This window comes from Hemiscyllium ocellatum, chromosome 16 (genome assembly GCF_020745735.1).
Source record: "Hemiscyllium ocellatum isolate sHemOce1 chromosome 16, sHemOce1.pat.X.cur, whole genome shotgun sequence".
Lineage (NCBI taxonomy): Eukaryota > Metazoa > Chordata > Chondrichthyes > Orectolobiformes > Hemiscylliidae > Hemiscyllium > Hemiscyllium ocellatum.
Genome location: NC_083416.1, coordinates 64,421,066 through 64,445,470, shown reverse-complemented (window position 1 = coordinate 64,445,470; position 24,405 = coordinate 64,421,066). Strand labels below are relative to the sequence as shown.

Genomic DNA, 24,405 nt, shown 5'->3' with positions numbered 1-24,405 from the left:
GGCGAACAGAACCACAACAGAAAGAAAGTTCATTGTTTGAGTTCAGGATTCAAAATGAATACTTTGTGTCAGTGTTCACTAGTGAGAGTAATGAAGTGGATACAGAAAACCAGGAGAAGGACTGTGGTATACTTAAAGAAATTAGTACTGACAGAGAGGAGTTTCAGAATAGTCTGGCAGACTTAAAAGTAGATAAATATCTAGGGCCAGTTGAAATGTAAACCAGGCTGTTGAGTAAGGCAAGGGAGAAATTGCAGGGGTGCTGGCAATAATTTTCAATTCCTCTCTGGCCATAGGGGAGTTGCCAGAGTACTGGAGGGAAGCCAATGTGCTACCATTACGAAAGAAGGCAGCAAGGGATAAACCAGGAAACTACAAGCCAGACTGTCTAATCTCAGTGGTGGGGAAATTATTGGGAGTAATTCTGAGGGATAGAATTAATCTGCACTTGGAGAGGCAAGGATTAATCAAAAAAGTCAGCATGGTTTTGTTAAAGGGAAGTCATGCCTGACCACATTGATTGAATTTTTCAAAGAGGTAACAAGATCTATAGATAAGGGCAATTCATTCAGTTATAGATTACATGAGAGACTGATAACAAGAGCCCATGGGACCCAAGGAAATTGGAAAATTGGTCCCAGATTTAGCTGAGTGGCAGAAAGGAGAGGGTCACTGGAAGTTTGTGCCCAGTGTTCTTTAAGGATTCGTGCTGGGTCTCTTGCTGCCTGTGATAGGTAAGAATGATTTAGACTTTAATGTAGAAAAGTTGGTCAGCAAGTTCACAGATGATACAAAAATTGAAGGAGTGGTAAATCACGAAGAGATTGGCCTTAGATTTCATGAGGATATAGATTGTTTGGTCAGCTTGGGCAAATTAGTGGCAAACAGAATTCAATCCAGATAAGTATGAGGTGATGCACTTGGGCAAGACAAACAATGCAAGGAAATACATAACAAGTGGTTGGATCCTGGAAAGCACCAAGAATTAGAGAGACATTGGTGTGCATATCCATTGGCTCTTAAGGTAACAGCATAGGTTAAGTGGTTAACCACAGATAAAGTGGTTAAGAACCTATATGGGATACTTAGCTGAGGCGCAAAGGTTAAGAGTAAGGAGGTTAGGGTAGAACTGTCTGAAAAGTTGGTTAGACCACAACTAAAGTGACGTGTAGTTCTGGACCCCATATGAATTTGGGAATGTGACTGCACTCTGCACAAGAGACTTAAGAATATTGCCTGTGCTGGAGAGTTTCAATTATGAAGTTAAATTGGATAGACTGACATTGTTTTTCTTGACCAGAGGAGACTGAGAGAGGACATGATCAAGATGTATCAAATTATAAGGGGTATGGACATCAGAGACAAAAAAAATGTTTGCCTTTTGTGGAGAGATCAATACCAGGGGCATAGATTTAAGGTAAGGGGAGAACGGTTTAGAGCAGATGTGAGGAAATGCTTTTTCACCCAAAGAGTGGTGGGAATCTGGAACTCACTGTAAGGATGGTGGAGGCAGAAACCTTTAACATTTAAGAAGTGTTTAGATGTGCACTTGCGATGCCAAGGCATACAAGGCTATGGGCCAAGTGCTGGAAAATGGAATTAGGGTAGTTAGGTATCTGTTAGTGACTGGTACAGATATGATGGGTTGAAGGGCCGTTTTCTGTGCTATGTAACTCTATGACTTCAGAATTTCAGTTCTGAGGAACAGTTCATACGGGACTGAAAACATTCTCTCTCCACTGATGCTGGCAGACCTGCTGAGTTTCTCCAGCACTTATTGTGTTTGTTTCATGTTTCCAGTATCCACAGTATTTTATCCTTACTGAAGTGTCATAGTGAAAAATGTAGATTTCCAAGAGAGTTATAATGAGGAGTGTTGGATGTTTCAGAGAATGCTATAGTGAAGCGTGTGAGATATATTTTAATGGGAAATGTTTGGTAAGTGTAAGATAAATAAGAAGGGATTACAGCTGTGGATAAATCCAGAGGTATGAGAAGATGCAAGTGCAAATTACATGGGCTGAAATAATTTCTGAAAGTTTATATTTTCTTTCTTAAAACAAATTCACTGCTCGCAGTTATGGTTTTCAGGTTATTATGGGATTTTATTAGGAATGAGATAAAGAGCTCAGGCTGGAACTGACTGAGTTCCTTCTCACTGCTCACTAATATCTAATACTCTAGAGTATGATTGCACTGTCTCAGTAAATAGGGAGTGCGTGATGTGTATCCTTCTTTTGTTTATGTGCAGGAGCCAATTTCACACTGACAGAACTGGGAATCTGTGAGCCCTCCCCTCACCGCAGCACTGCTTATTGTCCAGACATGGGGCTCCTCCATCGTGGATATTCCCTCAGCGACGCTGACTCTGACACAGAAGGTGCCATTTCTCCAGAGCATGCTATTAGGTTATGGGGGAGGGGCATCAAATCCAGACGAAGCTCAGGGCTGTCCAGTCGAGAGAATTCAGCCCTCACATTGACTGATTCAGAGAACGAAAAGGATTCTGATGAGGAAGCAGGTATGTGCATTTAAGAGCTGGTAAAAGCACAGCTTTCAGTCTTGCCACCACATTGAAATGGGAAGTTGCTGTTCAATATAGTTTTGACTGTTTTTACTGCAGTGGCAGAGTAAAGAGGATAAGTTTGCAAAGAATTCCATTCTATCCAGACTTCCAGAAGGGCTTTTGTCCCTGATACCTAAGAAGACATATTCTTATTTCCTGGTTTAGGTCCTGATGAAGTTTAGGGAGTGGCAGAATGCAATAACGAACATATATGATAAAGCCATGAAACTAGTGTCTTGTCATGGCTCAAAATCCAGTTTAAGTGCCTAGAGGTTTCAACTAAATAACTCATATATTTTAGTATTCCTCATAATTTCCAAGAATACATAAAACATAGCCAGTGCAGTTTGACTGGTGTAATACATCACTTGGTGAACAATATTAAACTCTTGTACCACCGACTCACTGACTTGGATCAACTTTACTAACTGAACTATCAAGTAGTAAGGTCATATTGCTATACTTTTATTAGAGGGCCACATTTTGACCCTTTCATTTTATAACGGAACCTCTTTATATGACAACAGTAAAATGTGTTTGAACTGCAATAAAAGTACCAGGTTTTACTTAGCCAGCAGGTTTCCTGCTTCTACTTGTGAATGTATTAGCACAACATATGGCTGATTTATATGCTAACACCTAAGTATTTTCTATTTGCTGTAGGGGAAGCTAATCATTAAAGCAGCATTTGATTATGATTTAATTATTAACGGTTGCCTCTTTTAACATTTGGCTGGTCACTTCTTTGTGTTGAGTGTTTTCTTCTGTGTATATGTATTCCGTTTTAGCCCTTATGCTGATGTTGACTTTGTGGAAAAATTGCAGGAGTAGATTCCATTTGTAATGATAGTATTCAAGGAGTAGGGTTGCTTGGTATATCATTGAGATTTTTGGCGCATAAAAGGATTGGACTGGGTATAGTGGATAGGTCATTAAAAGCAGATAAAAACAGTAAGATTGCATGTCACACATAGAAAATACTATATGTTAGTCAAAGAGCTGGCCAAGATAGCATAAAGAATTTATTTTCAGAGAATTACTGGCTTCTGTGTAAAAAATACAATTGAAACATACAATGGGTGTAGTTATATCGTAATACTTTGACGGCAACTTGACGAGTTCCTGAATGAACAGCATGTTTCTATCAATAAAACTAAAGTTGCTACTTAACTGTGAAGAGATACTAGGGCTTGGTCGGATGGGTTCGAGGCTCTTTACCCATCCATTTTTATCATTTATTGGGAGGCATGTGCAATAGTAATGTTTTACAACATTCTGATGTGATACAGCAGAACTGGGAACAAGATCAATGTTTAAAGCCTTTGATATGAATGTAAATCTTTACTGTAGGTTTCAAGTCAACATTGATAAAAAAAATTTTGTCGTTAGTTGAGCTTGCTGAGGTTTGCCTGGCTATCTGATGATTCTTTTAAACAGCATAGCTGCCTCAGAATCATATGGATCAAACAAATGTAGGACGAATGGGTATGAACAAGCCACAGGTGTGTTTTTATTTCCGAGATTCATACAGCACCAAAGAAGGATACATCTTGCCTGGACCAACTTTCTGAGAGAGTTATTGATTAGTCCCCACTGCTTTGTTCTTTCCTCGCAGCCTTGTAAATATTTCATTGTTAAGTGTATATCCAATGTATTTTTGGAAGTTCTATCGAATCAGCTTCCACTTTCTGCTCGGACAGTTCATTCCAGATCGTCATTAATTGGATTTTCCTCAAAATCTTATATGTTTCCTTTGGCCATTGATCCACTTCACTGTAGAAATTATATCTCTTTATGTATTTGGGCAAAAACCCTTTCAATTTGGAATCATTAAATATTATTTTGTAGAAATGTATTGAATCAAAATGATGAGGATGAAGCTGGAACAGCAGATATGATTGGGGAGATTATGTCTTCATGGAGTCAGCTTGTGAACTGACAATTAAGTTAAAATGCATTCCACTGGCCATCCGTTTTAAGGTTGGAGTTTCCTAGCCCCATCATGCAGATATAAAATAGGTGGACAAGAAAAGTGAAAAGCTCACTTATGTGGTCAGATGCCCTACTAATGTTCTGTTCTCCCCTAAATTCCAGTGGTTGTGGGGTGGTGAGAGGATGCTGCACAATTCTCCAAACTTGCCCACACCTAATGTAAAGCCAATTAAGCTCAATACAGGCTGCTTACATTTTTAATTGTTTCAGGACAGAAACAGAGTTTAAGCCACTGTCTGTGTCAGACCAACTACATGAATGTGAGCACTATGCCTGTGGCAAATCAGAAGGAATTGAAAAAAGGGAAATGAGAATACTTTTCAATGTTTAAATCACATAGGCATCATTGCGGCAGCCTGTCAAAGATCAGTGGAGGAGCTGAAATAAAGAATGTTGCCAATTTAGGTCATCATCATTTTCTTGGCTTCACGTAGGCATTACAGGCAGTGCGCACAGCCGCCTAAGCATCAGGAAGTCTCAAGCTGGAGCTAGGTGTTGCAGTCTCAGTGATTTAGGCTGTAGGGATAAAGAAGATCAGCCTGCACATGAAAGACAAAGCATTGGGCCTCAAGGGTCCAGACTAGATTGAAGATCTAGATTCACAAAGGAGAAAGGTGCATTACTGGAAACATAGGATCAGCAGTCAGATGTGAATGATAGAACTAGAAGTTCTAGTGAGTCTCCAGCTGGGTAGTCACAGATATTTGTGCACGCATACATGTGGGTCTATACAGCAGCTCACAGGAAGTACACACCCAGTGCTTTGCCCAGGTGACAGAAAGCTGAACAACACTCCAGCCTCCCAACTGATGGGAAAATGCAGGCTCAAAGATGTTGGAATTGGTGCTTGGCGCAGTCAGCAAGTGCCCTGCATTACCTTTCTGCATTAGTGTTAGGTTATGTGTTAGTCTTCTGTGCTAAATTACTAGGCCCACCAGAAAGACAGAGACCTTGAAGGCAGTGAGGCAAAAGACAGATCACTGGGGTACGGGTAGGAAGTGAGAGAGAAGGACAAACTAGAGGCAGTGGGAGATGACACTGAACAGAACAGTGTCCCTACTTGCATGATAATGTGGCTTCCACTTGCCTTCCGGGAAAAGACATCCTTCCTCTTCTCGTGAATCTAGGTCTTGAGTTCCCCATGCCATCTTAGGTGCATGTAGTTCAGCAAAACCAGCAGCTTTGGTGATGGCTGACCTAGGTGATTGAAACATACCTCTATTCCTGATTACATTAGCTTTAATAGGACAGGAAACCTGTCTCCATGAAATTTAAGATTTAATTCTGAGGAAAGTAAGGAACTCAGTCAGTGAGTTTCTGACACAAAATCATATTTGACTCCTCATTCCTGACTCCAAGGGGAAAACCATGACTCTGTCTACAGTTGTTTCTAATCATTTTTCTGCAGCTTTTGCTGTACCAATAATGTGATGGAGCAAAACTTTTAACTAGACGTCACTATTCACTTGGGTAACATGCAAACCTTTGCTAGTATTATAAGTATCTTTAGACGTCCAGCCATGCAACAATGAATAATTGTGCAATACGTCAAAATATTTTACCTTCAAATCTGAATGTGAATAGGGATTTGTCAGCCTCTGTCTCTGTTTCATTCGTCTGTATTGGTTGTTGGTACAGAATTATCTGTCTTCGTGAAAATTCCAGGGGACAACAAACTTCTAACCACAAGTGGCTGGTAGGCTCATTACAAATAGAGGGAGAGGGATGTGATTTTCTCATTGTGAAATAGGACATGGTTGCCTCAGTATAAATGGGACACCATTAATGTTGCCCCTAGGAAAAAAAAAGCTGCATGCAGATCTCCTGGAAGGAAGGTTTATAAGTGCGAACGTGAGCCTCCCACTGTGGCAATGAATGGCTCAGTACGAGCAGGATTATGTTGTCCAAATATAAGTTTGTCTTTGTCAGTGGGGAAGCTTTCTGTCACAATCGAAATGCAGGTCTTAACCCTTGATGCTCTTGCTGCTGAACCTATTCTGACACACTTCAGCAACAGATATTATTCTTGCAGTCTCATAAGGTCTTGTTAGTCTAGTAAGATGAAAATGTGGTTTCGGAAGCAAATCCCTATTTGAATTCTGGTGGAGATATTATCCAATACTGTGCCAGGCAATTGAAAGTGGTCTCTTAGGTGTCAGAAGTTATGCACAAAAGATATTGCAAATAATGATAAATGAAAACCAGGGATTTATAATTGGATGGATTTGCTTGTACTGAGCTCCTATGCTGTTTCATTTTCTTTTTAAATGAACATGGTCCTTTGCTCCTTCTTTTCATGAGAGTTTTTTTTTCATATTACAAACTATACCAAATATTTTGCATGCCTGACTGATGGTGCTGCTGTCAAGAAAAATTGTTGTAATGACACACTAAAAGAAGAAACTTTCACAATTGGACTACGTGCCTCATAATTCTCTGTCCCTGTCTATATCTTGTTACTCAGCTTGTTTCACAGTCTGGCAATGTCAGTAACAATCTCTGCCTTGCAGGTCAATATTATCTGTTTCAATCTATGCTTCTTCACGTAGTCTTATCAATGACAGTGTGCCCAGCTCCACAATAACAGTGTGCACAGTCCTGGCTCATCTTATACTCGCAAGCATTTTATCATTGGACCATTCATAACAACATACATGTTGATGGACAGCCCAATTATTCCACCAGTAAATACTTAGTGCATATCTGCCAATTGGACCCGAGGTCTCACTGCTTTATTGACCTTGAATTTTATTGCTTGGCCTTGCACTACTAATTACACATGAGCTATATCAATCTTGATATCAAGACCTACCTATACCAATATGCCCCTTAGCCTTGTGCTCATTGTTTGTAAATGTTTAGTACAATCTTGAAGTTCATAATCCTATCCGTCTCAAATTCCATGCAGCAGCAAAAAGTGAGATGACTACAGCTTGAGAATAAATACATTTTTGTATTTATTCACGAGGGATGGCTGGCTACGCCAGCATTTATTGCCCATCCCTAGTTACTGTTGAGAAGGTAGTGGTAGCCGCCTTCTTCAAATGCTGCATTCTATTTGTTGTAGGTGGACCCACAATGCCATTATGGACGGAGTTCCAAGATTATGACTCAGAGGCACTGTAGAAACAGTGTTATATTTCCAAGTCTGGATGATGAGTTGCTTTGAACTAAATGTCCCATGAAGTACCTTCTGGGTCTTAAACCGAAAACTTTCTTTCAAAGAAAAGGAAAGATGCTTTATCAGATTCTTTTAAGAAATGCGGTGGGTGACAATGCTAATTGTTGCACAATGAGGCAATGCTGATAGCAATAGTAAAATATCACATGATTCAATGCCAAGTGAAAGGGACACAATGGAAAGGTTTGATTAATAAAGTTAATTCAAATAGAATCATAACTGTCATCATTTCAAGCATCTAACTGTAACTAAAATAAACCAATAATAATTCCATTTTTCTAAATTAATTGAAACATAACTCATTACTCTTTAAGCTAATATTTTGGAAGAACAAAATCTAGTCTATGTATTGCAATTTTCACATAATATGTATTTGATTCAGTATGGTTGAATGTCATGAAAGGTTCAGATGCTACAGTGATACAGTGGGTTTGTCTTTATGCATCCATATGAATTGCAGTGTTTATGGGGTATGTTCCTCCAGCTCATCAGTTTCAATAAATGTCAAGGTAGCCTACAAGAGAAATCAATGTGACCGAATTGATCTGTTGATCCTAAATTATCTGTAATATAAGATAATAATATAGTAGTTTATGTAAAATAAATAGACAAGCCTACCACACTATAATTTATCAAAATGCCTTCTGTGCAATATAGGATGTCTTTAAAAGTGTGCTTCCTTCTTTAGAGATGTTACCTTAATATAATTCTCTTGCAATTGAATGTCATGTCCTTAAAACTTTTGGTGCCAAATTGATGACGCTTGGTGTAAGATTCAAATATTAAGTAAGTGGTTTAATTGGACCCATATATCTTGAATACCATGTATTAAGAAACTCACCTAGATGTGGTTTCAAGCCTGGCTCCAGAGATTTCAACACAAACCCTACATTGACTGTCCAGTGTGATACTGAGGGAGTGCTGCAATGATATGTCTTTGATTATGAGAGATCAATGAGAACATGATAGTATTTTTATAGTATTTTATAACTTGTAACCAGCAGCTCCATGTTCTTGTCTATTCCCTAGCTTTTTGGTTCGCAAAAGACATCTTAGTAAGTCTGTGTCAAGTCTGTCCTCATGTTTTATGATCTGCAAAAGGGATCAAGGAGATCTAAGCAGTTTGCTTGCCATTTGGTAGGTCTCTCTGTGTTCTTGGCCCTGAATCAAAGCAATTACTGTGTGTTTGAAGCATTTACCAAGTTGCAAAATAAAGTACCAGGCATAGAACTGCAAACCCAAGAGAAGTACTTTGTGTACAAGAGTAGTTCTCAAAAAAAACAGTTCCGGGGGAATATAGAAATTTCTCCATTAGAAAGGGAATGTATAAGATTTAAGAGCTTGCAGCTCTGTTCTATGATTCTGTCTAGTACAGAGCAGAATTGTAAAAGTTACATTCCAACTTTTACAATTTCAGAAAGATCAAAAGACTTGCATTTGAATAGCATTGATGTTAAGCAATTGTGACCTGTTTTAATGATGTACTTTGAATGTCATTGTAAATAAGAATTCTAAAAAAAATGTTTCAGAGCACGCCATGTATAAATATAGAACATGCTTCTGTGAGAATCCAGAACATGGTCTTAAAGTCAGAACTATGGAATTTAAGATTGAGATCACAAAGTATCTTTTCACTCCAAGCAGAGGTGGAGAGGTGTAAGTCTTGACTGCAAAAGGCCGTGAAAGCTGAATCAATTGTAATTTTCAAGACTGTGATCGAAATATGGGTCTCAGGAGACTTAGATCAGAAGTAAATAAATGGATTTGAGGAACACGTCAGACATGATTTAATTGGAAGTAGAAGAGTTTCAAAGTGCTGAATGGTCTACACCTGCTCCTATGGCTAAAGGATTTAAGAATTCTGTTCCTTTCTATTGAATATTTTTCATATTCAGACATTTTCAATACAGTGTTAATGGTAACAAATTGCGTGCTGAGAGACACATTGTTCAGAAAAGTCTGGGTTTGAATTCCTTCAGATTTAGTCTGTTAACAAAAAAAAACTAAATCAGAACTTATAGATGTGCTATACATACATCTCCAGAAAGCATTTGACAAGGTGCAGCCCCCAAAGGTTACAATGCAAAGTAAGAGCTTATACTGTAGAGGGTAACATATTAACATGCATAGAGGATTACTTAGCTAACAGGAAACAGAGAGTGGAAAAGAATGTGTCATTTCCTAGTTGATAAGATGCAGCAAGTGGAATACCACAGGGATCAGTACTGGAGCCTCAACTGTTCATAATTAAATTAGTAACTTGAAAGAAGGGACCGAACGTGTAGTTGCTAACTTTGCTGATGACTCAAAGATAAGTAGGTAACAAAGTTATAAAGAGAATATAAGGCACCATCAAAGGTAGGTAAAGTGAGAAGTAAATATTTGGCAGATGGAGTATAATTTAGAAGATTGTGAATTTGTCCACTTTGGCAGGATGAACAGAAAATGTGGATACTGTTTCAATGTAAAAGGGATTGTAGAGTTAAAGAGGCATCTTGGTATCTGCTACAATAAGGTAGTTCCATTCTCATGTAATCTCGTGCTATAAGAAAATGCTTAAGGCAGCACCATTTAAACGAATGGGTCTGGAATTGCATTTTAGCCAATACACATTTTAGAAGTTTGCGCTTTAGAAACAGTGTCCCCAATTCATTGATCATGTTGTAGTGAATTTGCATTAACGAAACACGTGTCATGGCTGTATATGACTCATACAAGTATAGCTAGTGATGAAGTAGACAAATAGAATTGCATCATTTTGCAAGGGGAGTAAACATAAGGTGTTTAGCTACAGCTGCATACAGTGTTGGCTAGAGTTTGGTGTACAGTTTTGACCTTCTTATTTAAGAAATGATAAAAATGTGCAATAATCAGTTCAGAGAAGTTTCATTCAACTGATACCTTTTGTTATCTTAAGGGGAAAGGTTGCACCTGTATCTGTTGTAGGTTAGGAAAATAAGAGGTGATCTTTTAAGTACATATAAGATCCTACAGGTACATGACAGGGTGGATGCTAAAAGGATATTTTCCATGAAGGGAGAAAATAGAACTACAGGACACAGTTTAAAAATAAGGAGACCCCCATTTAAGGTGGAGATAAAGCATGTGAGTCTTTGAAAGTCTTTTCCACAGTGAGCAGTGAAGGTGGGTTCATTGAGTAGTTTTAAGGTGAAGGTCGATGGATTCTTGACTAACAATGGAGCCAAAGGTTTTCGGGGTAGATGGGAATGTGGGGCTGAATCTGTAATCAGATCATCCATAAAATATTCAGTGACATTGCAGGGTCAAGGGGCCAAATGATCTACTCCTTCTTGTAATTTGTATGTTTGTAATGTATGTTCCTATAGATGAATATTTGTGGCTAAATATCCATGAAGTAAAATGGCATTACACTCTCAGGGCTGGATCAAGGTAGCACCATGTTTACTCTTTATACAACATTTGATTTGCGAGAGGGCTATGCCTTAGAGATTGCAGGAACTTATCACTTGGTTTATGTTGAGATCAGTTTGAAACACAAGGCAAGAATAGTTCTGTGAACAATAATTTTCATAAAACCACATTTATGTGATGTCATCAGTTAAATTGGTTTTAAAATTGTATTTTAAATGTCTCATGCAAAGCATTTTGCGGCTGTTGATTTCAATTTTGTTCTCACATTTGTACAATACAATTAGTTTGCATGGCTCAGTAGTTCCATCACCATTTATCTGCTGATGGTCATAATGAAAGATTTCAGCATGGTTTATGCTGCATGAAAGGAGTTGCGCTTTAATCAGCTCTCTGTCCACTATTCCAACATAAAATGTATGAAAGGCACTGCTACAGAATATCTTAACCAGCTTGAAAAGATATTTACATAAGCTCTTTCTGAAGGCCAACACGTAAATGCAATGCTGCACAGCCTGGCCAGAAACAGCTACACAGCACAGGCACAAAAAATAATAACTGAGGCACGCATAGCACAGTGCTGTACAGGGGGTGATAAAAGTCTGCGCACAAGTCAGCATGGCATCATCTTTTTTACATTTCACTGTTGTTAGTTCAGCACTGCTATTATTTGGCAATAATACCTTTCGTTGAAAGTTCCTCATTAACTCACCACAGATGGGGAGTAATATTTTGTATATGTTATATTCACCTAAATTTACAGATGTGTCCAGAGACAGACAGATCAAGTAAACACCTAAGTTGCAGGTTTTGGCACTCTGCAAGAACAAGTTTCTAGTTTAGTAGGGGCTAAATTATTCAATCCCATAAACTGTTGGGTAGAATTGCAAGTATATGGCATTATAAGCTAAATTTGGAAAAGTTTAATCCCTACAGAGTTCATATATTTAAAACAAATTAGATAAATGCAAGGTGCTGCATTTTGGGAAAGCAAATCTTAGCAGGACTTATACACTTAATAATAACGTCCTGGGGAGTGTTGCTGAACAAAGAGACCTTGGAGTATAGGTTCATTGCTCCTTGAAAGTGGAGTCATAGATAGATTGGATAGTGAAGAAATCATTTGCTATGCTTTCCTTTATTGGTCAGAGTATTGAGTACAGGAGTTGCGTGGTCATGTTGGCTGTAGAGGACATTGGTTAGGCCACTTTTGGAACATTGCGTGCAATTCTGGTCTCCTTCCTATCGGAAAGATGTTGTGAAACTTGAAAGGGTTCAGAAAGGATTTACAAGGATGTTGCCAGGGTTGGAGGAATTGAGCTATAAGAAGAGGCTGGACAGGCTGGAGCTGTTTTACCTGGAGCGTTGGAGGCTAAGAGGTGACCTTATAGAGGTTTATAAAATTATGAGGGGCATGGATAGGACAAATAGACAAAATCTTTTCCCTGGGGTGAGGGAGCCAGAACTAGAGGGCAAAGGTTTAGGGTGAGAGGGGAAAGATATAAAAGAGACCTAAGGGACAGCTTTTTCATGCAGACGGTGGTACGTATATGGAATGAGCTGCCAGAGGAAGTGGTGGAGGCTGATACAATTGCAACATTTAAAAGGCATTTAGATGGGTATATGAATAGGAAAGGTTTGGAGGGATATGGGCCGGTTGCTGGCAGGTGGGACTAGATCAGGTTGGGATATCTGGTCGACATGGATGAGTTGGGTTGAAGGGTCTGTTTCCTTGCTGTACATCCCTATGACTCTATTTACAGAAGGCAATTTTTCCAGCTTCAGAGAGATCAGCATGAAAATGATCAAACACCATCATTGATGAAAATTTATATTTTAATCATTTCCTGCAAACATGCCAATGTTCAGCCTGTGATTCTTTAAAATGGGATTGATTGACTTTCGCAATCCTAGTTGAACAGTTGGCTTTTTCACTTAAGTCTGTAAATTGAGTGCAAGCTATTCATTCCTGTGGGGAATAATTCTGCTCTTGATGATTTAGACAATATGGCATTTTGGTAACGAGAAGAATTCACAATATTACTTGAGGCAGTGGATACAAACTCGAAGATTCTCTGGGCAATGAGCAACTTAAAAAAACAGAGTGATAGGATATTGAAGCAGGCTACAATGTATGGAATAGATGTTCTCATTGGAGTTTAGAAGAATGAGAGGTTGAAACAGATGGGATTCTTAAAACATTTGACAGGGTAAATGCTGACAGGATGTTTCCCCACGTAGGAGAGTCTAGGCTCAGAATAGAGTGAGGGGAGGGGTGCAATTTAATACTGAAATGAGGGGAAACTTCTTTTCTCAAAGGATAAAAGCAAATTACTGCGGATGCTGGAATCTGAAACCAAAAGAGAAAATGCTGGAAAATCTCAGCAGGTCTGGCAGCATCTGTAAGGAGAGAAAAGAGCTGACATTTCGGGTCTAACTGATCCTTTGTCAAAGCTGCGACAAAGGGTCAGTTAGATACGAAATGTCAGCTTTTTTCTCTCCTTACAGATGCTGCCAGACCTGCTGAGATTTTCCAGCATTTTCTCTTTTGGTTTCTTTTCTCAAAGGGTTGGGAGTTTTTGTAACACCTCGTGACAGCTGTGGGGATCGAGTCCTTGTAGATATTGAAGGCTGAGATAGATAGATGGTAAATCAGTAGGGGAATCAAGGGTTACAAGAAAAGGGCAGAAAGGTGAACATGAGGAATGCTGGATCAGTTGTTATCCTATTAAATGACAGAGCGAGATCAAAGGATGGATGCCTTATTTCTGTTGCTACTTCTTATGATCTTATTGTCCTATTGAGATGAAGACAGGGGATTCCACAGTCATCTTTGAAGCAACATATACCCATAGAAAATGCACAAAATGCAAAAGTAAGTTAAGATATGTTGTGATGTTGACTTTATCTGTGCACTGTATTTGTATTTCATTTTTTTCAGATTTAGCCCTGGTTATTCTTTCTAGAAATCAATAAGCACTTAATTGAAAAAAAAACAGAAGTGGAAGGTGTCAAGGGCTCTTTGAACATATTTTGCAGTTGAAAGAGATCAAAACTTGTAATAATTCTCAGTAGCCATTTTTTTCCTTATGAATACTTCAGGTGAAATCCTACATACAAATGGCATCTCAACGAAAATGTCACATGGGACCTAATGAAATAGGGTATTGACATTCTGAGCGGAGCGAACCCACTAACAAGCAAAACCAAATCATTATTAATGAAAAATGCAGGTGATTGTTTTAAAATATGCCAACAAGATTTGGATGATGTTATTAGATTCCCTACAGTGAGGAAACAGACCCTTCGGCCCAACAAGTCCCCACTGACCCTCTGAAGAGTAACACACCCAGACCCATTTCCCTCTGACTAATGCACCTAACACTATGGGCAATTTAGCATGGCCAATTCACCTGACCTGCACATCTTTGGACTGTGGGAGGAAACCAGAGCTCCCAGAGGAAACGCACATAGACACGGGGAGAATGTGCAAACTCCACACGGACAGTTGCCCAGGGCTAGAATGAACCCGGGACTCTGGTGCTGTGAGGCAGCAGTGCTAACTACTGAGCCACTATGCCACCCTGTTGTCAGTGTATTCTTGATTGCCCCTCCACAGTTTCATTTACCAGTATTTCTTCTGCATGAGTTACTACACTTCTTATGGTGATGGCGCCTTTCTTTCTTTTTTGATTCTTTCATGGATTGTGGGTGTTGCTGGCTATGTCAGCATTGTTGCCACCTGCTATTTACCTTTGTGAAGTTGTCAATAATAAAGGGGGCATAATTTTAAAATGAAAGGCAGCGATGATTTCAGGAATTTTTTTTTCATCCAGAGTGTGGAGGGAATTTGGAATGCATTGCCTGAGTGGAATGGGCAGGAGAGGCAGGAAAACTCATAACCTTTAAAAAAGTACATGGATGAGCTCTTGAAATGTCATAAGTCAAGGCAATGGACCAATTAGTGTAGAAAAGTCAATACAGACTCAATGGGCTGAAGGGCCTTTTCTGTACTGTATGACATCATGATTGTAAGTTGACAGTGACCCAACTTTTCAAATAACTGCAGTCATCTGGTGCAAGAGACAACCACAGTGTGACAGGGGATGGAGTTCCAGGACTTCGGACCAGTGTCAGTGAAGGAACAATGATATAATTCCAAATCAGGTGATGTGTAGCTTGGTTGGGGACTTGTGCGTGGTAGATTCCAATGCATTTGTTGTTCCTGTCCTTCTATGTGGTAGAGGTCACAGGTTTGGAAGATATTGTTCAAGGAACCTTTGTGAGTTGCTGCTGTACAACTTGTACATAGTGCACTTCGTTGTGGTGGAAATTAATTTTCAAGTTACTGAATGGGACTTGAAAAGCTGATCAGGTGAGCTGCTTCGTTGTGGATAGTGCTGAGCTTATTTTGTTATAGAATTATATTATTATAGAGCTAGTCAGTATAGTGATTGGGACTGCAACCAGGTGGATTGCATTGACTATGAGGTTCTTGATTGGGATTGTTTACTTGGGCCAATCAGAGAGCCCTGGTTGATAGATATAGACAGGAGATTCATACACAACATGGGTGCTGGGGAAAAAAATAAGCACTACTGCAGTTAGGTGGTAGTGTGGGGAAAAAAAAAAATTAAACAGGAGATTAGTGAAGCCAGAAGGTGGGTAGGCCGGCCTGACTGCTGTCACTCCGGGCAGGTACCGGGGTGGGCTGTCCTAGAGGTGGTCAAAAGATGTGTGAGGGCGGACCGAGAGCCAGAAGGTGGGTAGGGGTGGGCTGCCTTAGAGCGGTCGAAAGGTGGGAGGGGTGGGGGCTTGCTGGGTCTGTATTGTCTGCACTTCTGTATGTAACCGTATTGTCTAATGTACAAATGTCATTGTCACTGTCTTGTTAAATGTGGAACTGGGATTTGAGGGTTGTCCTCATTTCCCTGTAAAATGGTCAAACGATAGGGTTTGGGGCCTAGCTTTGCTGCTCCTCTCTCCTTGTAAAACTGCTGTCTTCTTTACAGCTGTAAAATGTTTTGTAATTTGTTTAATAAAATAAAAAAAAATAACCAGGAGATTTGGTGTCTCCCCAGTTTAGGGGACTGACTCTGTGCTGGTTGGTGTTAAAAAAAAATAGACAGGAGATTCATACACAACATGGGTGCTGGGGAAAAAATAAGCACTACTGCAGTTAGGTGGTAGTGTGGGGGAAAAAAAAATAAACAGGAGATTAGTGAAGCCGGAAGGTGGGTAGGCCGTCCTGACTGCTGTCACTCCGGGCAGGTACCGGGGCGGGCTGTCCTAGAGGTGGTCAAAAGATGTGTGAGGGCGGACCGAGAACTGGAAGGGGCACGGGGTGGACCGAGGACTGGAAGGTGGGTAGGGGCCGGCTGCCTTAGAGCGGTCGGAAGTGGGAGGGGTGGGGGCTTGCTGGGTCTGTATTGTCTGCACTTCTGTATGTAACTGTATTGTCTAATGTACAAATGTCATTGTCACTGTCTTGTCATATGTGGAACTGGGATTTGAGGTTTGTCCTCATCTCCCTGTAAAATGGTTGAACGGTAGGGCTTGAGGCCTAGCGTTGCTGCTCCTCTCCCTTGTAAAATTGCTGTCTCTTGTGTACAGCTGTAAATGTTAACTGTGTTTTTTGTAAACTGTTTTGTAATTTGTTTAATAAAATGAAAAAAAAATACACAGGGAAAAACAAACAGGAGATTCACACACAACATGGGTGCTGGGGGGAAAATTAGCACTACTGCACTTAGGTGGTAGTGTGGAAAAGAACATAAACAGGAGATTAGTGAAGCCGGAAGGTGGGTAGGCCGTCCTGACCCTTGTCACTCCGGGCAAGTCCCAGGGTGGGCTGTCCTACAGGTTGTCGAAAGGTGTGTCAGGGCGGACCGAGAACTGGAAGGGGCATGGGGTGGACCGAGAGCCGGATGGTGCGTTGGGGCGGGCTGCCTTAGAGTGGTCGGAAGGTAGGAGGGACGGGGGCTTGCTGGGTCTGTATTGTATATACATTTTTTTTTCTCTGAAACTGGATTGGCTTTTATGTACAAATGTCATTATCGCTGTCTTGTCATTTGTGAAACTGGGATTTGAGGTTTGTCAACTGGGAGAAAGTGAGGACTGCAGATGCTGGAGATCAGAACTGAAAAATGTGTTGCTGGAAAAACGCAGCAGGTCAAGCAGCATCCAAGGAACAGGAGAATCGACGTTTCGGGCATAAGCCCTTCTTCAGGAAAGAGGAAGGTGTGCCAAGCTGGCTAAGATAAAAGGTAGGGAGGAAGGACTAGGGGGGAGGGGTGTTGGGAATTCAATAGGTGGATGGTGGTTTGTCCTCATCTCTCTGTAAACTGGTTGAATGGTAGGGTTTGGGGCATGGCTTTGCTGCTCCTCTTCCTTGTAAAATTGCTGTTGTATACAGCTGTAAATGTTAACTGCTTTTTTTGTAAACTGTGTTTTGTAATTGTTTAATAAAATAAAACAAATTTTAAAAAAAACAGGAGATTCAAAAGGTCTGCTCAGACTGGTGACTGGCTTTCAGCTGGCTGGTCAGTGTCCATGTAAAAAAGAGTTACTTGATGATGGGATACCAGACTCTTTGCAGTTATTTCAGTGAGAAATTGTCGGCTGTTGATCAAACAGTGATGAAGAAAGAGTGATAAAAATATCCACAAATTCTACAATATTTGGAGGGGAACTGTGAAGTGATGGTATTTCTTTAATATTGCTGCTGATAGGCTTCAGCAATTCCAAGCACAGAGGTGCTGTTGAAATAATCTTGGTGCTGCAGGGCAACCTGCTTATTGTACCTACTGAAAATATATTGCCTCACCACAGGATTTTCCCTTTGATTCTCCTTGACCAATGTTTCTGGGGCTTCTTAGTTTTATAAATGGTCAGATGCTTACTTGATGCAGAGGTAGCCAGTGAACTTATCTTTCCTTTTGGCATTTAACTTCTGTTTCCATTCCCAGTTCAAGATATTCATGAAGTATAGAGCGATTTGGCTCTGACATAACCTGAACTGAGATTTGAGGAGCAGGTTATTAGCAAGTTGGTATTGTTTAATGGGATTATTGATATCATATGTCAACTGCTAACAATTGGAAAGAATTAATGGATCAGTTAATACTGTAGATTTGCCGAGCTTCCTGTAAATAAAGTATACTTCATTTTTACATTGATGTTGATTTACTACAACCCTCACTAAACTAGAACATTTTGGCAAGGGGCCTATTAATTCTGATGCAGGGTCTTTAAGCATTCTAGTAAAAAGTGAGGTCTGCAGATGCTGGAGATCAGAGCTGAAAATGTGTTGCTGGTTAAAGCGCAGCAGGTCAGGCAGCATCCAAGGAACAGGAAACTCGACGTTTTGGGCACAAGCCTGATGAAGAGCTTGTGCCCGAAACATCGAATTTCCTGTTCCTTGGATGCTGCCTGACCTGCTGCGCTTTAACTAGCAACACATTTTCAGCTCTTAAGCATTCTAATCAGGATATTGTCAGTGATACCACAAAATATGTTACCCTGCTTCATTTTTCACACTTTGTGAGTTCTCTCACCGTAGATGTGGTTATGAAAGGTTGTAAAATATCATGCGTCATTCCCATCTTAACATTGTGCTGCTGAATTTATTCCATGTGTTGTAGCTGATGGCCACATCCATGACATTATTTCAGGCTACTCATTGCCATGATGTTAACAGTTTCATGTCATTGAATTGCTTCTTAATATCATGTGAAATGAAGTAAACAGCACTGAACAGGCTGTAAAGAGGCATCTCTGATGGTGAAGATTTCAGGAGAAATTTGAGGAGATCATTAATTTTGTACATTTGGCAGAAGACACTTGGATGCATTTGAGTCTCATATAATGTATTTGTGCTGAGCAACATCATGTTTGCGGATGAGTACATTCATGAAGCAATAACAAGTTATCTCATCTTGACCAAAGCATTAGAATTAAAGCACATAGCTTGTGCTTGAAGGGGCTGAGATCAACTAGGGATCAATCAACGAAGCAGGCTCCCCATGGAGGTGTTGAAGACTATCAAACACAAGAGTTTTCCTCATATCTTATCCAAATCTGTTGTAAATGAATTGATAGAGATTGATTGATTACAGTTGAAACTCCTCCTACCAGAATCATTGATAGTATGCCAAATGGACTTCGATTTCTTTTCACCCAGTAATGTCTGTGCTCCCTCTCTTTACATTACTTACCTGTTTAACCATCCCTTGTCCTGGCAGTTTTCCAAAGTTTTGCTCTGACCTGCTGTTTGGCACACCATTTAGCTGTGTTGATAACCTGCTGCTTTTATATTTAGCTTCCAGGTAGCCCAGCACAGTAGTCTCCTAGGTTTTGAACACATGTGAACCGGTGTCTGATGTTGCTCCAGGCATTTCTTTCCCATTAAACTGTGGTTGGTCCAACAGTTCCATGGTAATAAGGAAGTTAGTGAGAAGTAGCTATGAGATTACAGATATTAGTGTACAATTCTGCTACAACAATTACAAAGACGTGGATGAATCAAAATTGAATGAAGTAAGTAGTAAGAACAAGAGATATAGGAGCCGTAGTTTAAAATGAAAATGAAGTAAATGGGAATTAAGTGATAGATACAGACAAGAAATTAAAGAATCATTGACTTTGATGATCTGTCAAATGATGACTTCATTTTCCAACACTTTGTAAAGTTGGTTATGATTGGTTGGTATTCAGAACATGACTGATTTTCACTAAGTGATGTGAAATATATGTAAAAAATTTAACCTTGATCAGTAAAAATGATAATTTATTGGGATATCTACAGTTACCAACTTCACTAATTTTAAAGGAGATTAATGTTCATAATTTAATGTTTGCATTACTCCTAAGTTCAGGATACAGTAATTCCTCACTTAAAGTTGTGGTTGCTTTCCTGAACATTTCAGCTTTAAGTGAAGTAATTTTAAGTGAAACATTGAATCCTATGGTATCGACATTAAAACTAGAGTTAGTTCTGAAGAAAATCGGTATCGGTAAGAAAATCAAAATGTTATATTCTGTAAGTTGAGATATTTTATTCCTTATTCAGAGATGAAATAACTTACAAAATATAATGTTTTTTTAATATTAAAGCAAAGATATAACTTTTAACTTACATCACTCTACTGCCTCCTCTCTGCCGATGCTGCATCCCAAACCTACCATTGCTGCTAATCCTTCCCCTTCTTGACCACACAGCCTGCAACCTGCATGGAGAGGTGTAGTGGTGGTGAGGAAGCGACCAAGCTTACTCATGGCCAACACTCTCCTAACGAGGAAGTGTGGGGTAAAAGTTAAGGCCCCACCAGTTAAGAGGAGCAATTCTACCATATTTGAGCAGGTCATGGAGATAGTGGCTTCCATCAAGAAGGGGCATGTGGCCACTTGGGGGTGCTACAAAAAGGCTGCTATCAGGCAGAGGCAACAATGTAGCCTGGATCACATGTTGATTCAATAGGCAGCCTGAAACCTGGTAAGTCAAGGCTACTTCCTGCTCCTGACCATGGGCTGCAATGCCTTAAACTCCATGCTCAAGGCATTGGCTATAAGTCAGAGGGTCAGGAAGAAGAAGACACTGCACCTCAAGGTTGGGCACAGGGTGCTGCCTCAAACTAAAGAAAATAAGAAGCTGGTCCAGAATGGTACCTATCAAGTGGGAAACGATGTTAAAATGAACCTCACAATGTTCCGTGATTTTGTACATTGTTTCACTTTCTTGTTAGTAATGCAATGTTAAATGGGGCAACTTTAATTAAAGACTTACAGGACTGGATGCGATTCTATGTAATGAATAAATCATGTACAAACAAAAGCAGCAATTTCAATAGGTTTATAAAATGTGCCTGTCAAGGGAGCCATTAGATATAAGACTACTTTCTGCATGCACACAGGGGTTAACATGTGTCTTTTGAAAGTTTCTTCCCTTGCTGCTAAACAAACAAAAGTCCATGGGCAGATTATATAGCAATGAATACAGGTTTTCAAAGCCAGTTCATGTTATTCACTGCAATAATGAATTCTAGTCTTCAGCTGCACGAACCTCAAATTTTTGTGAGATTGTTACAGTACTTCAGGGAGATACAGTGAAAATGTTTCATTTTGGACCCTGTGCTGTGGTCCTTGGAAAGAGGAAGTCCTGATACTGTCCTGTCCACTGGAGTCTTCAGATTCCTTCTTGCAAAGTGGGAAACTGATTTCTCCATGTCTGCTATGTCTGGGGAGAATGTTGAGAACATTGTGGCAGCTTTGGACTGACGATGGGCTTTTAAGGGATGCCAGTTAGTTCCAGAATATCCCAGCAGTGGCAACTTATTCTGGGAACAGTGCATGGTCAGATGGCGCAACAATTGATTGTGAGAAATCCTGAGCGATGGGGTAGATGGCTAATGAGGTAAGATTGGTAAAATATGATGTGAAAACTCAGTGGACCTCATGATGAAAAGCTCTTCAAAATATGATGTGACTTGCACAGAGCCAAAAAAATAAGAATCAGCTGCATTTTTTGTTTAGCCATCTCTCAATGTGAAGTCCCAACTATATCTATTTCATGATCCTTTTGTACTCATAATGTTCAGGTTTCAGCTTGAGATTGGGTGCATGTACCCTGATACATACCAAGTCAATACTGAAAGAACGGCAGATGCTGGGAATCAGAAACAAAGACCAAAATTGTTGGAAAAGCTCAACAGGTGGTGAGGGAACGGTGGTGAAGGAGGCCCAGGACCTCCATGTCCTCGGCAGAGTGAGAGGGGGAGTTGAAATGTTGGACCACAGGGCGGTGTGGTTGATTGGTGCGGGTGTCACGGAGATGTTCCCTAAAGTGCTCTGCTAGGAGGCGCCCAATCTCCCCAATGTAGAGGAGACTGCATCGGGAGCAACGGATACAATAAATGATATTAGTGGATGTGCAGGTAAAACTTAGATGGATGTGGAAGGCTCCTTTAGGGCCTTGGATAGAGGTGAGGGAGGAAGTGTGGGCACAGGTTTTACAGTTCCTGCGGTGGCAGGGGAAAGTGCCAGGATGGGAGGGTGGGTCTTAGGGGGGTGCTTACCACCAGGTGCCTGGAGGAAGAACGCCTCATCTTTCGCCTCGGAACACTTCAACCCCAGGGCATCAATGTGGACTTCAACAGCTTCCTCATTTCCCCTTCCCCCACCTCATCCTAGTTTCAAACTTCCAGCTCAGCACTGTCCCCATGACTTGTCCGACCTGCCTAGCTCCTTTTCCACCTATCCACTCCACCCTCTCCTCCCTGACCTATCACCTTCATCTCCTCCCCCACTCACCCATTGTACTCTGTTACTCTCTCCCCACCCCCACCCTCCCCAAACTTATCTCTCCATGCTTCAGGCTCACTGCCTTTATTCCTGATGAAAAGCTTTTGCCTGAAACGTCGATTTTATTGCTTGTTGGATGCTGCCTGAACTGCTGTGCTCTTCCAGCACCACTGATCCACAAATTGGATGCTTGTCAAACAACAGCTCAATTTTAAAATAATTACCCATGATTCCAAATACTTCCAAGGTCGTATCCCTCCCTGTATCTCTAAGTTCCTCTAGATTTAGTAATCTCTAGAGATCTCTGTTTCTCCAATTAGGCCTCTTTGCACATGCCCAACTTTTATTCTTCCATCCCTAGTGACCATTACAGAAGTTCTGCAATTCTGTTCAGAAGTCCATCATTCTACATCTCTCTTCTCCTTATAAGGTACCTCCACAAAACCTATGGCTTTGACCAAGCTTTCAGTCACTTACCTAAAGGTTGTTATGTAGTCCAGTGTCATGTCTTGTTTGATACCTATGTGAAGCAGCTTTTGACATTTTGTTATGTTAAAGGCTGTATATAAATGCAAGCTGTTGTTATTTTGACTTATTTTATGAGACAATGCATCTTACAAAGTTGTACTTTGGTTTCTAATGTGAATTTAACAACAACATGCAATCACTTGATGCTTTAGTCCTTATGTCAAAATAGAATGCGCTAGGTCAACTTCCATCCAACATGGAAAACAGATCTGTTGAAACTACTAACTTTCTCAGCTCAAAATATCATCAAACATAGTAATTGTTTGAAAGAATCTTCCCTTTCCTTGTTTGGATTTAACCCTTGATCAGCCAGCACAACTGGAATCATCGAAAGGAAACCAGATTAATAAATACAGTCCTGTTGAGTTTCTTCAGCAATTTCAATTTTCGTATCAAATCCATGATTTCAATCCATCCGTGTCTGATTTCAATTTTCATCGCACTCACTGGGCTAACTGTTAGGATCGTTCATGTGACTATACAAATTAGGAGCAAGAGTAACTCATACAGGTTTGAGATGAGTCAAGCGATCTATTCACAAGTTAACTCCAAACTATTGAGGGTGGCAAATATCTCTGTTTTTACAAGGTGATTCAGATGACAAGAGTCCTTTTACTATCATCCTTCTAGAAAGACAAAGCATATTGTTACCTAGTATGTTGACGAAACATCTGAAAATGAACCTTCCAGCTCAGCGAGCAAACCTACATTCACATCCACTTCCTCTCTTCCATTGTAGCACTAACTGACTCATAAATTGTTCATTCCTCGAACTCTACAATCCTAGCTTTTCATCACTGTCTATTGAAAAAAATATATTTTTTGACCTGGATCTTAAATTTACTCTTCAAAACACTCAGCCTGTGCCCTGCTACTGGAGTATTGTTTTGGGTCTACTTTATCTGTTCAAATAAGTATCTAATGTACTTCTGTTAAGTCCATTCTTAGACATGTCTTTCTAAGGCTTGTGCCCTACATTTAGAAAGGGAGATTTCAATCTTAATACTGCAAGGGCTTAAAAGCAAAGTGATTTCACTGTCCAACAGGAGCGATTTCCTGCTAAGACTCCCAGCAATCCACTCTGCCATGCTGTTGCTGGTAAATGCCAATAACAATGTAGTTTTTAACACTGGTGTAAATAAATTGAAGTCATTCTTTGTACTAAAAAAAATGCAATTAAGGAATCAAAATAAAGCAACAAAATAGGAATTCGGTGCCAAAAGAATTATCAAATAGTTTGTCTGTAATTTAAAACACACCATCCAATGTATGCAGAAAGAATTCACTGTTTTAGCATCTGCACATTGTTTCGAGCAATCCCTTAAATTCAAGGCTATGATTAACAAATGCAAACTGAAGTAAATTACAAACCACTTTCATCTAAAGTAGCTATTAATAGTTCCCTCCACAGTAATGAACAATATCCAACCATTTTCATTGCAAATGCTGT

General features: G+C 40.0%; 1 protein-coding gene across 2 annotated transcripts in view; it reads left to right on the top strand.

Annotated features, from left to right (window-relative positions):
- The window catches only part of tenm2a (teneurin transmembrane protein 2a), a 797,630-nt gene that overhangs the window by 63,737 nt on the left and 709,488 nt on the right, over nucleotides 1-24,405 (top strand). For both annotated transcript variants that reach the window (XM_060836884.1, XM_060836885.1), the window contains exon 2: nucleotides 2,252-2,521. In XM_060836884.1, the coding sequence (XP_060692867.1) occupies nucleotides 2,252-2,521 (270 nt within the window). The remainder of the gene's footprint in view (nucleotides 1-2,251; nucleotides 2,522-24,405) is intronic.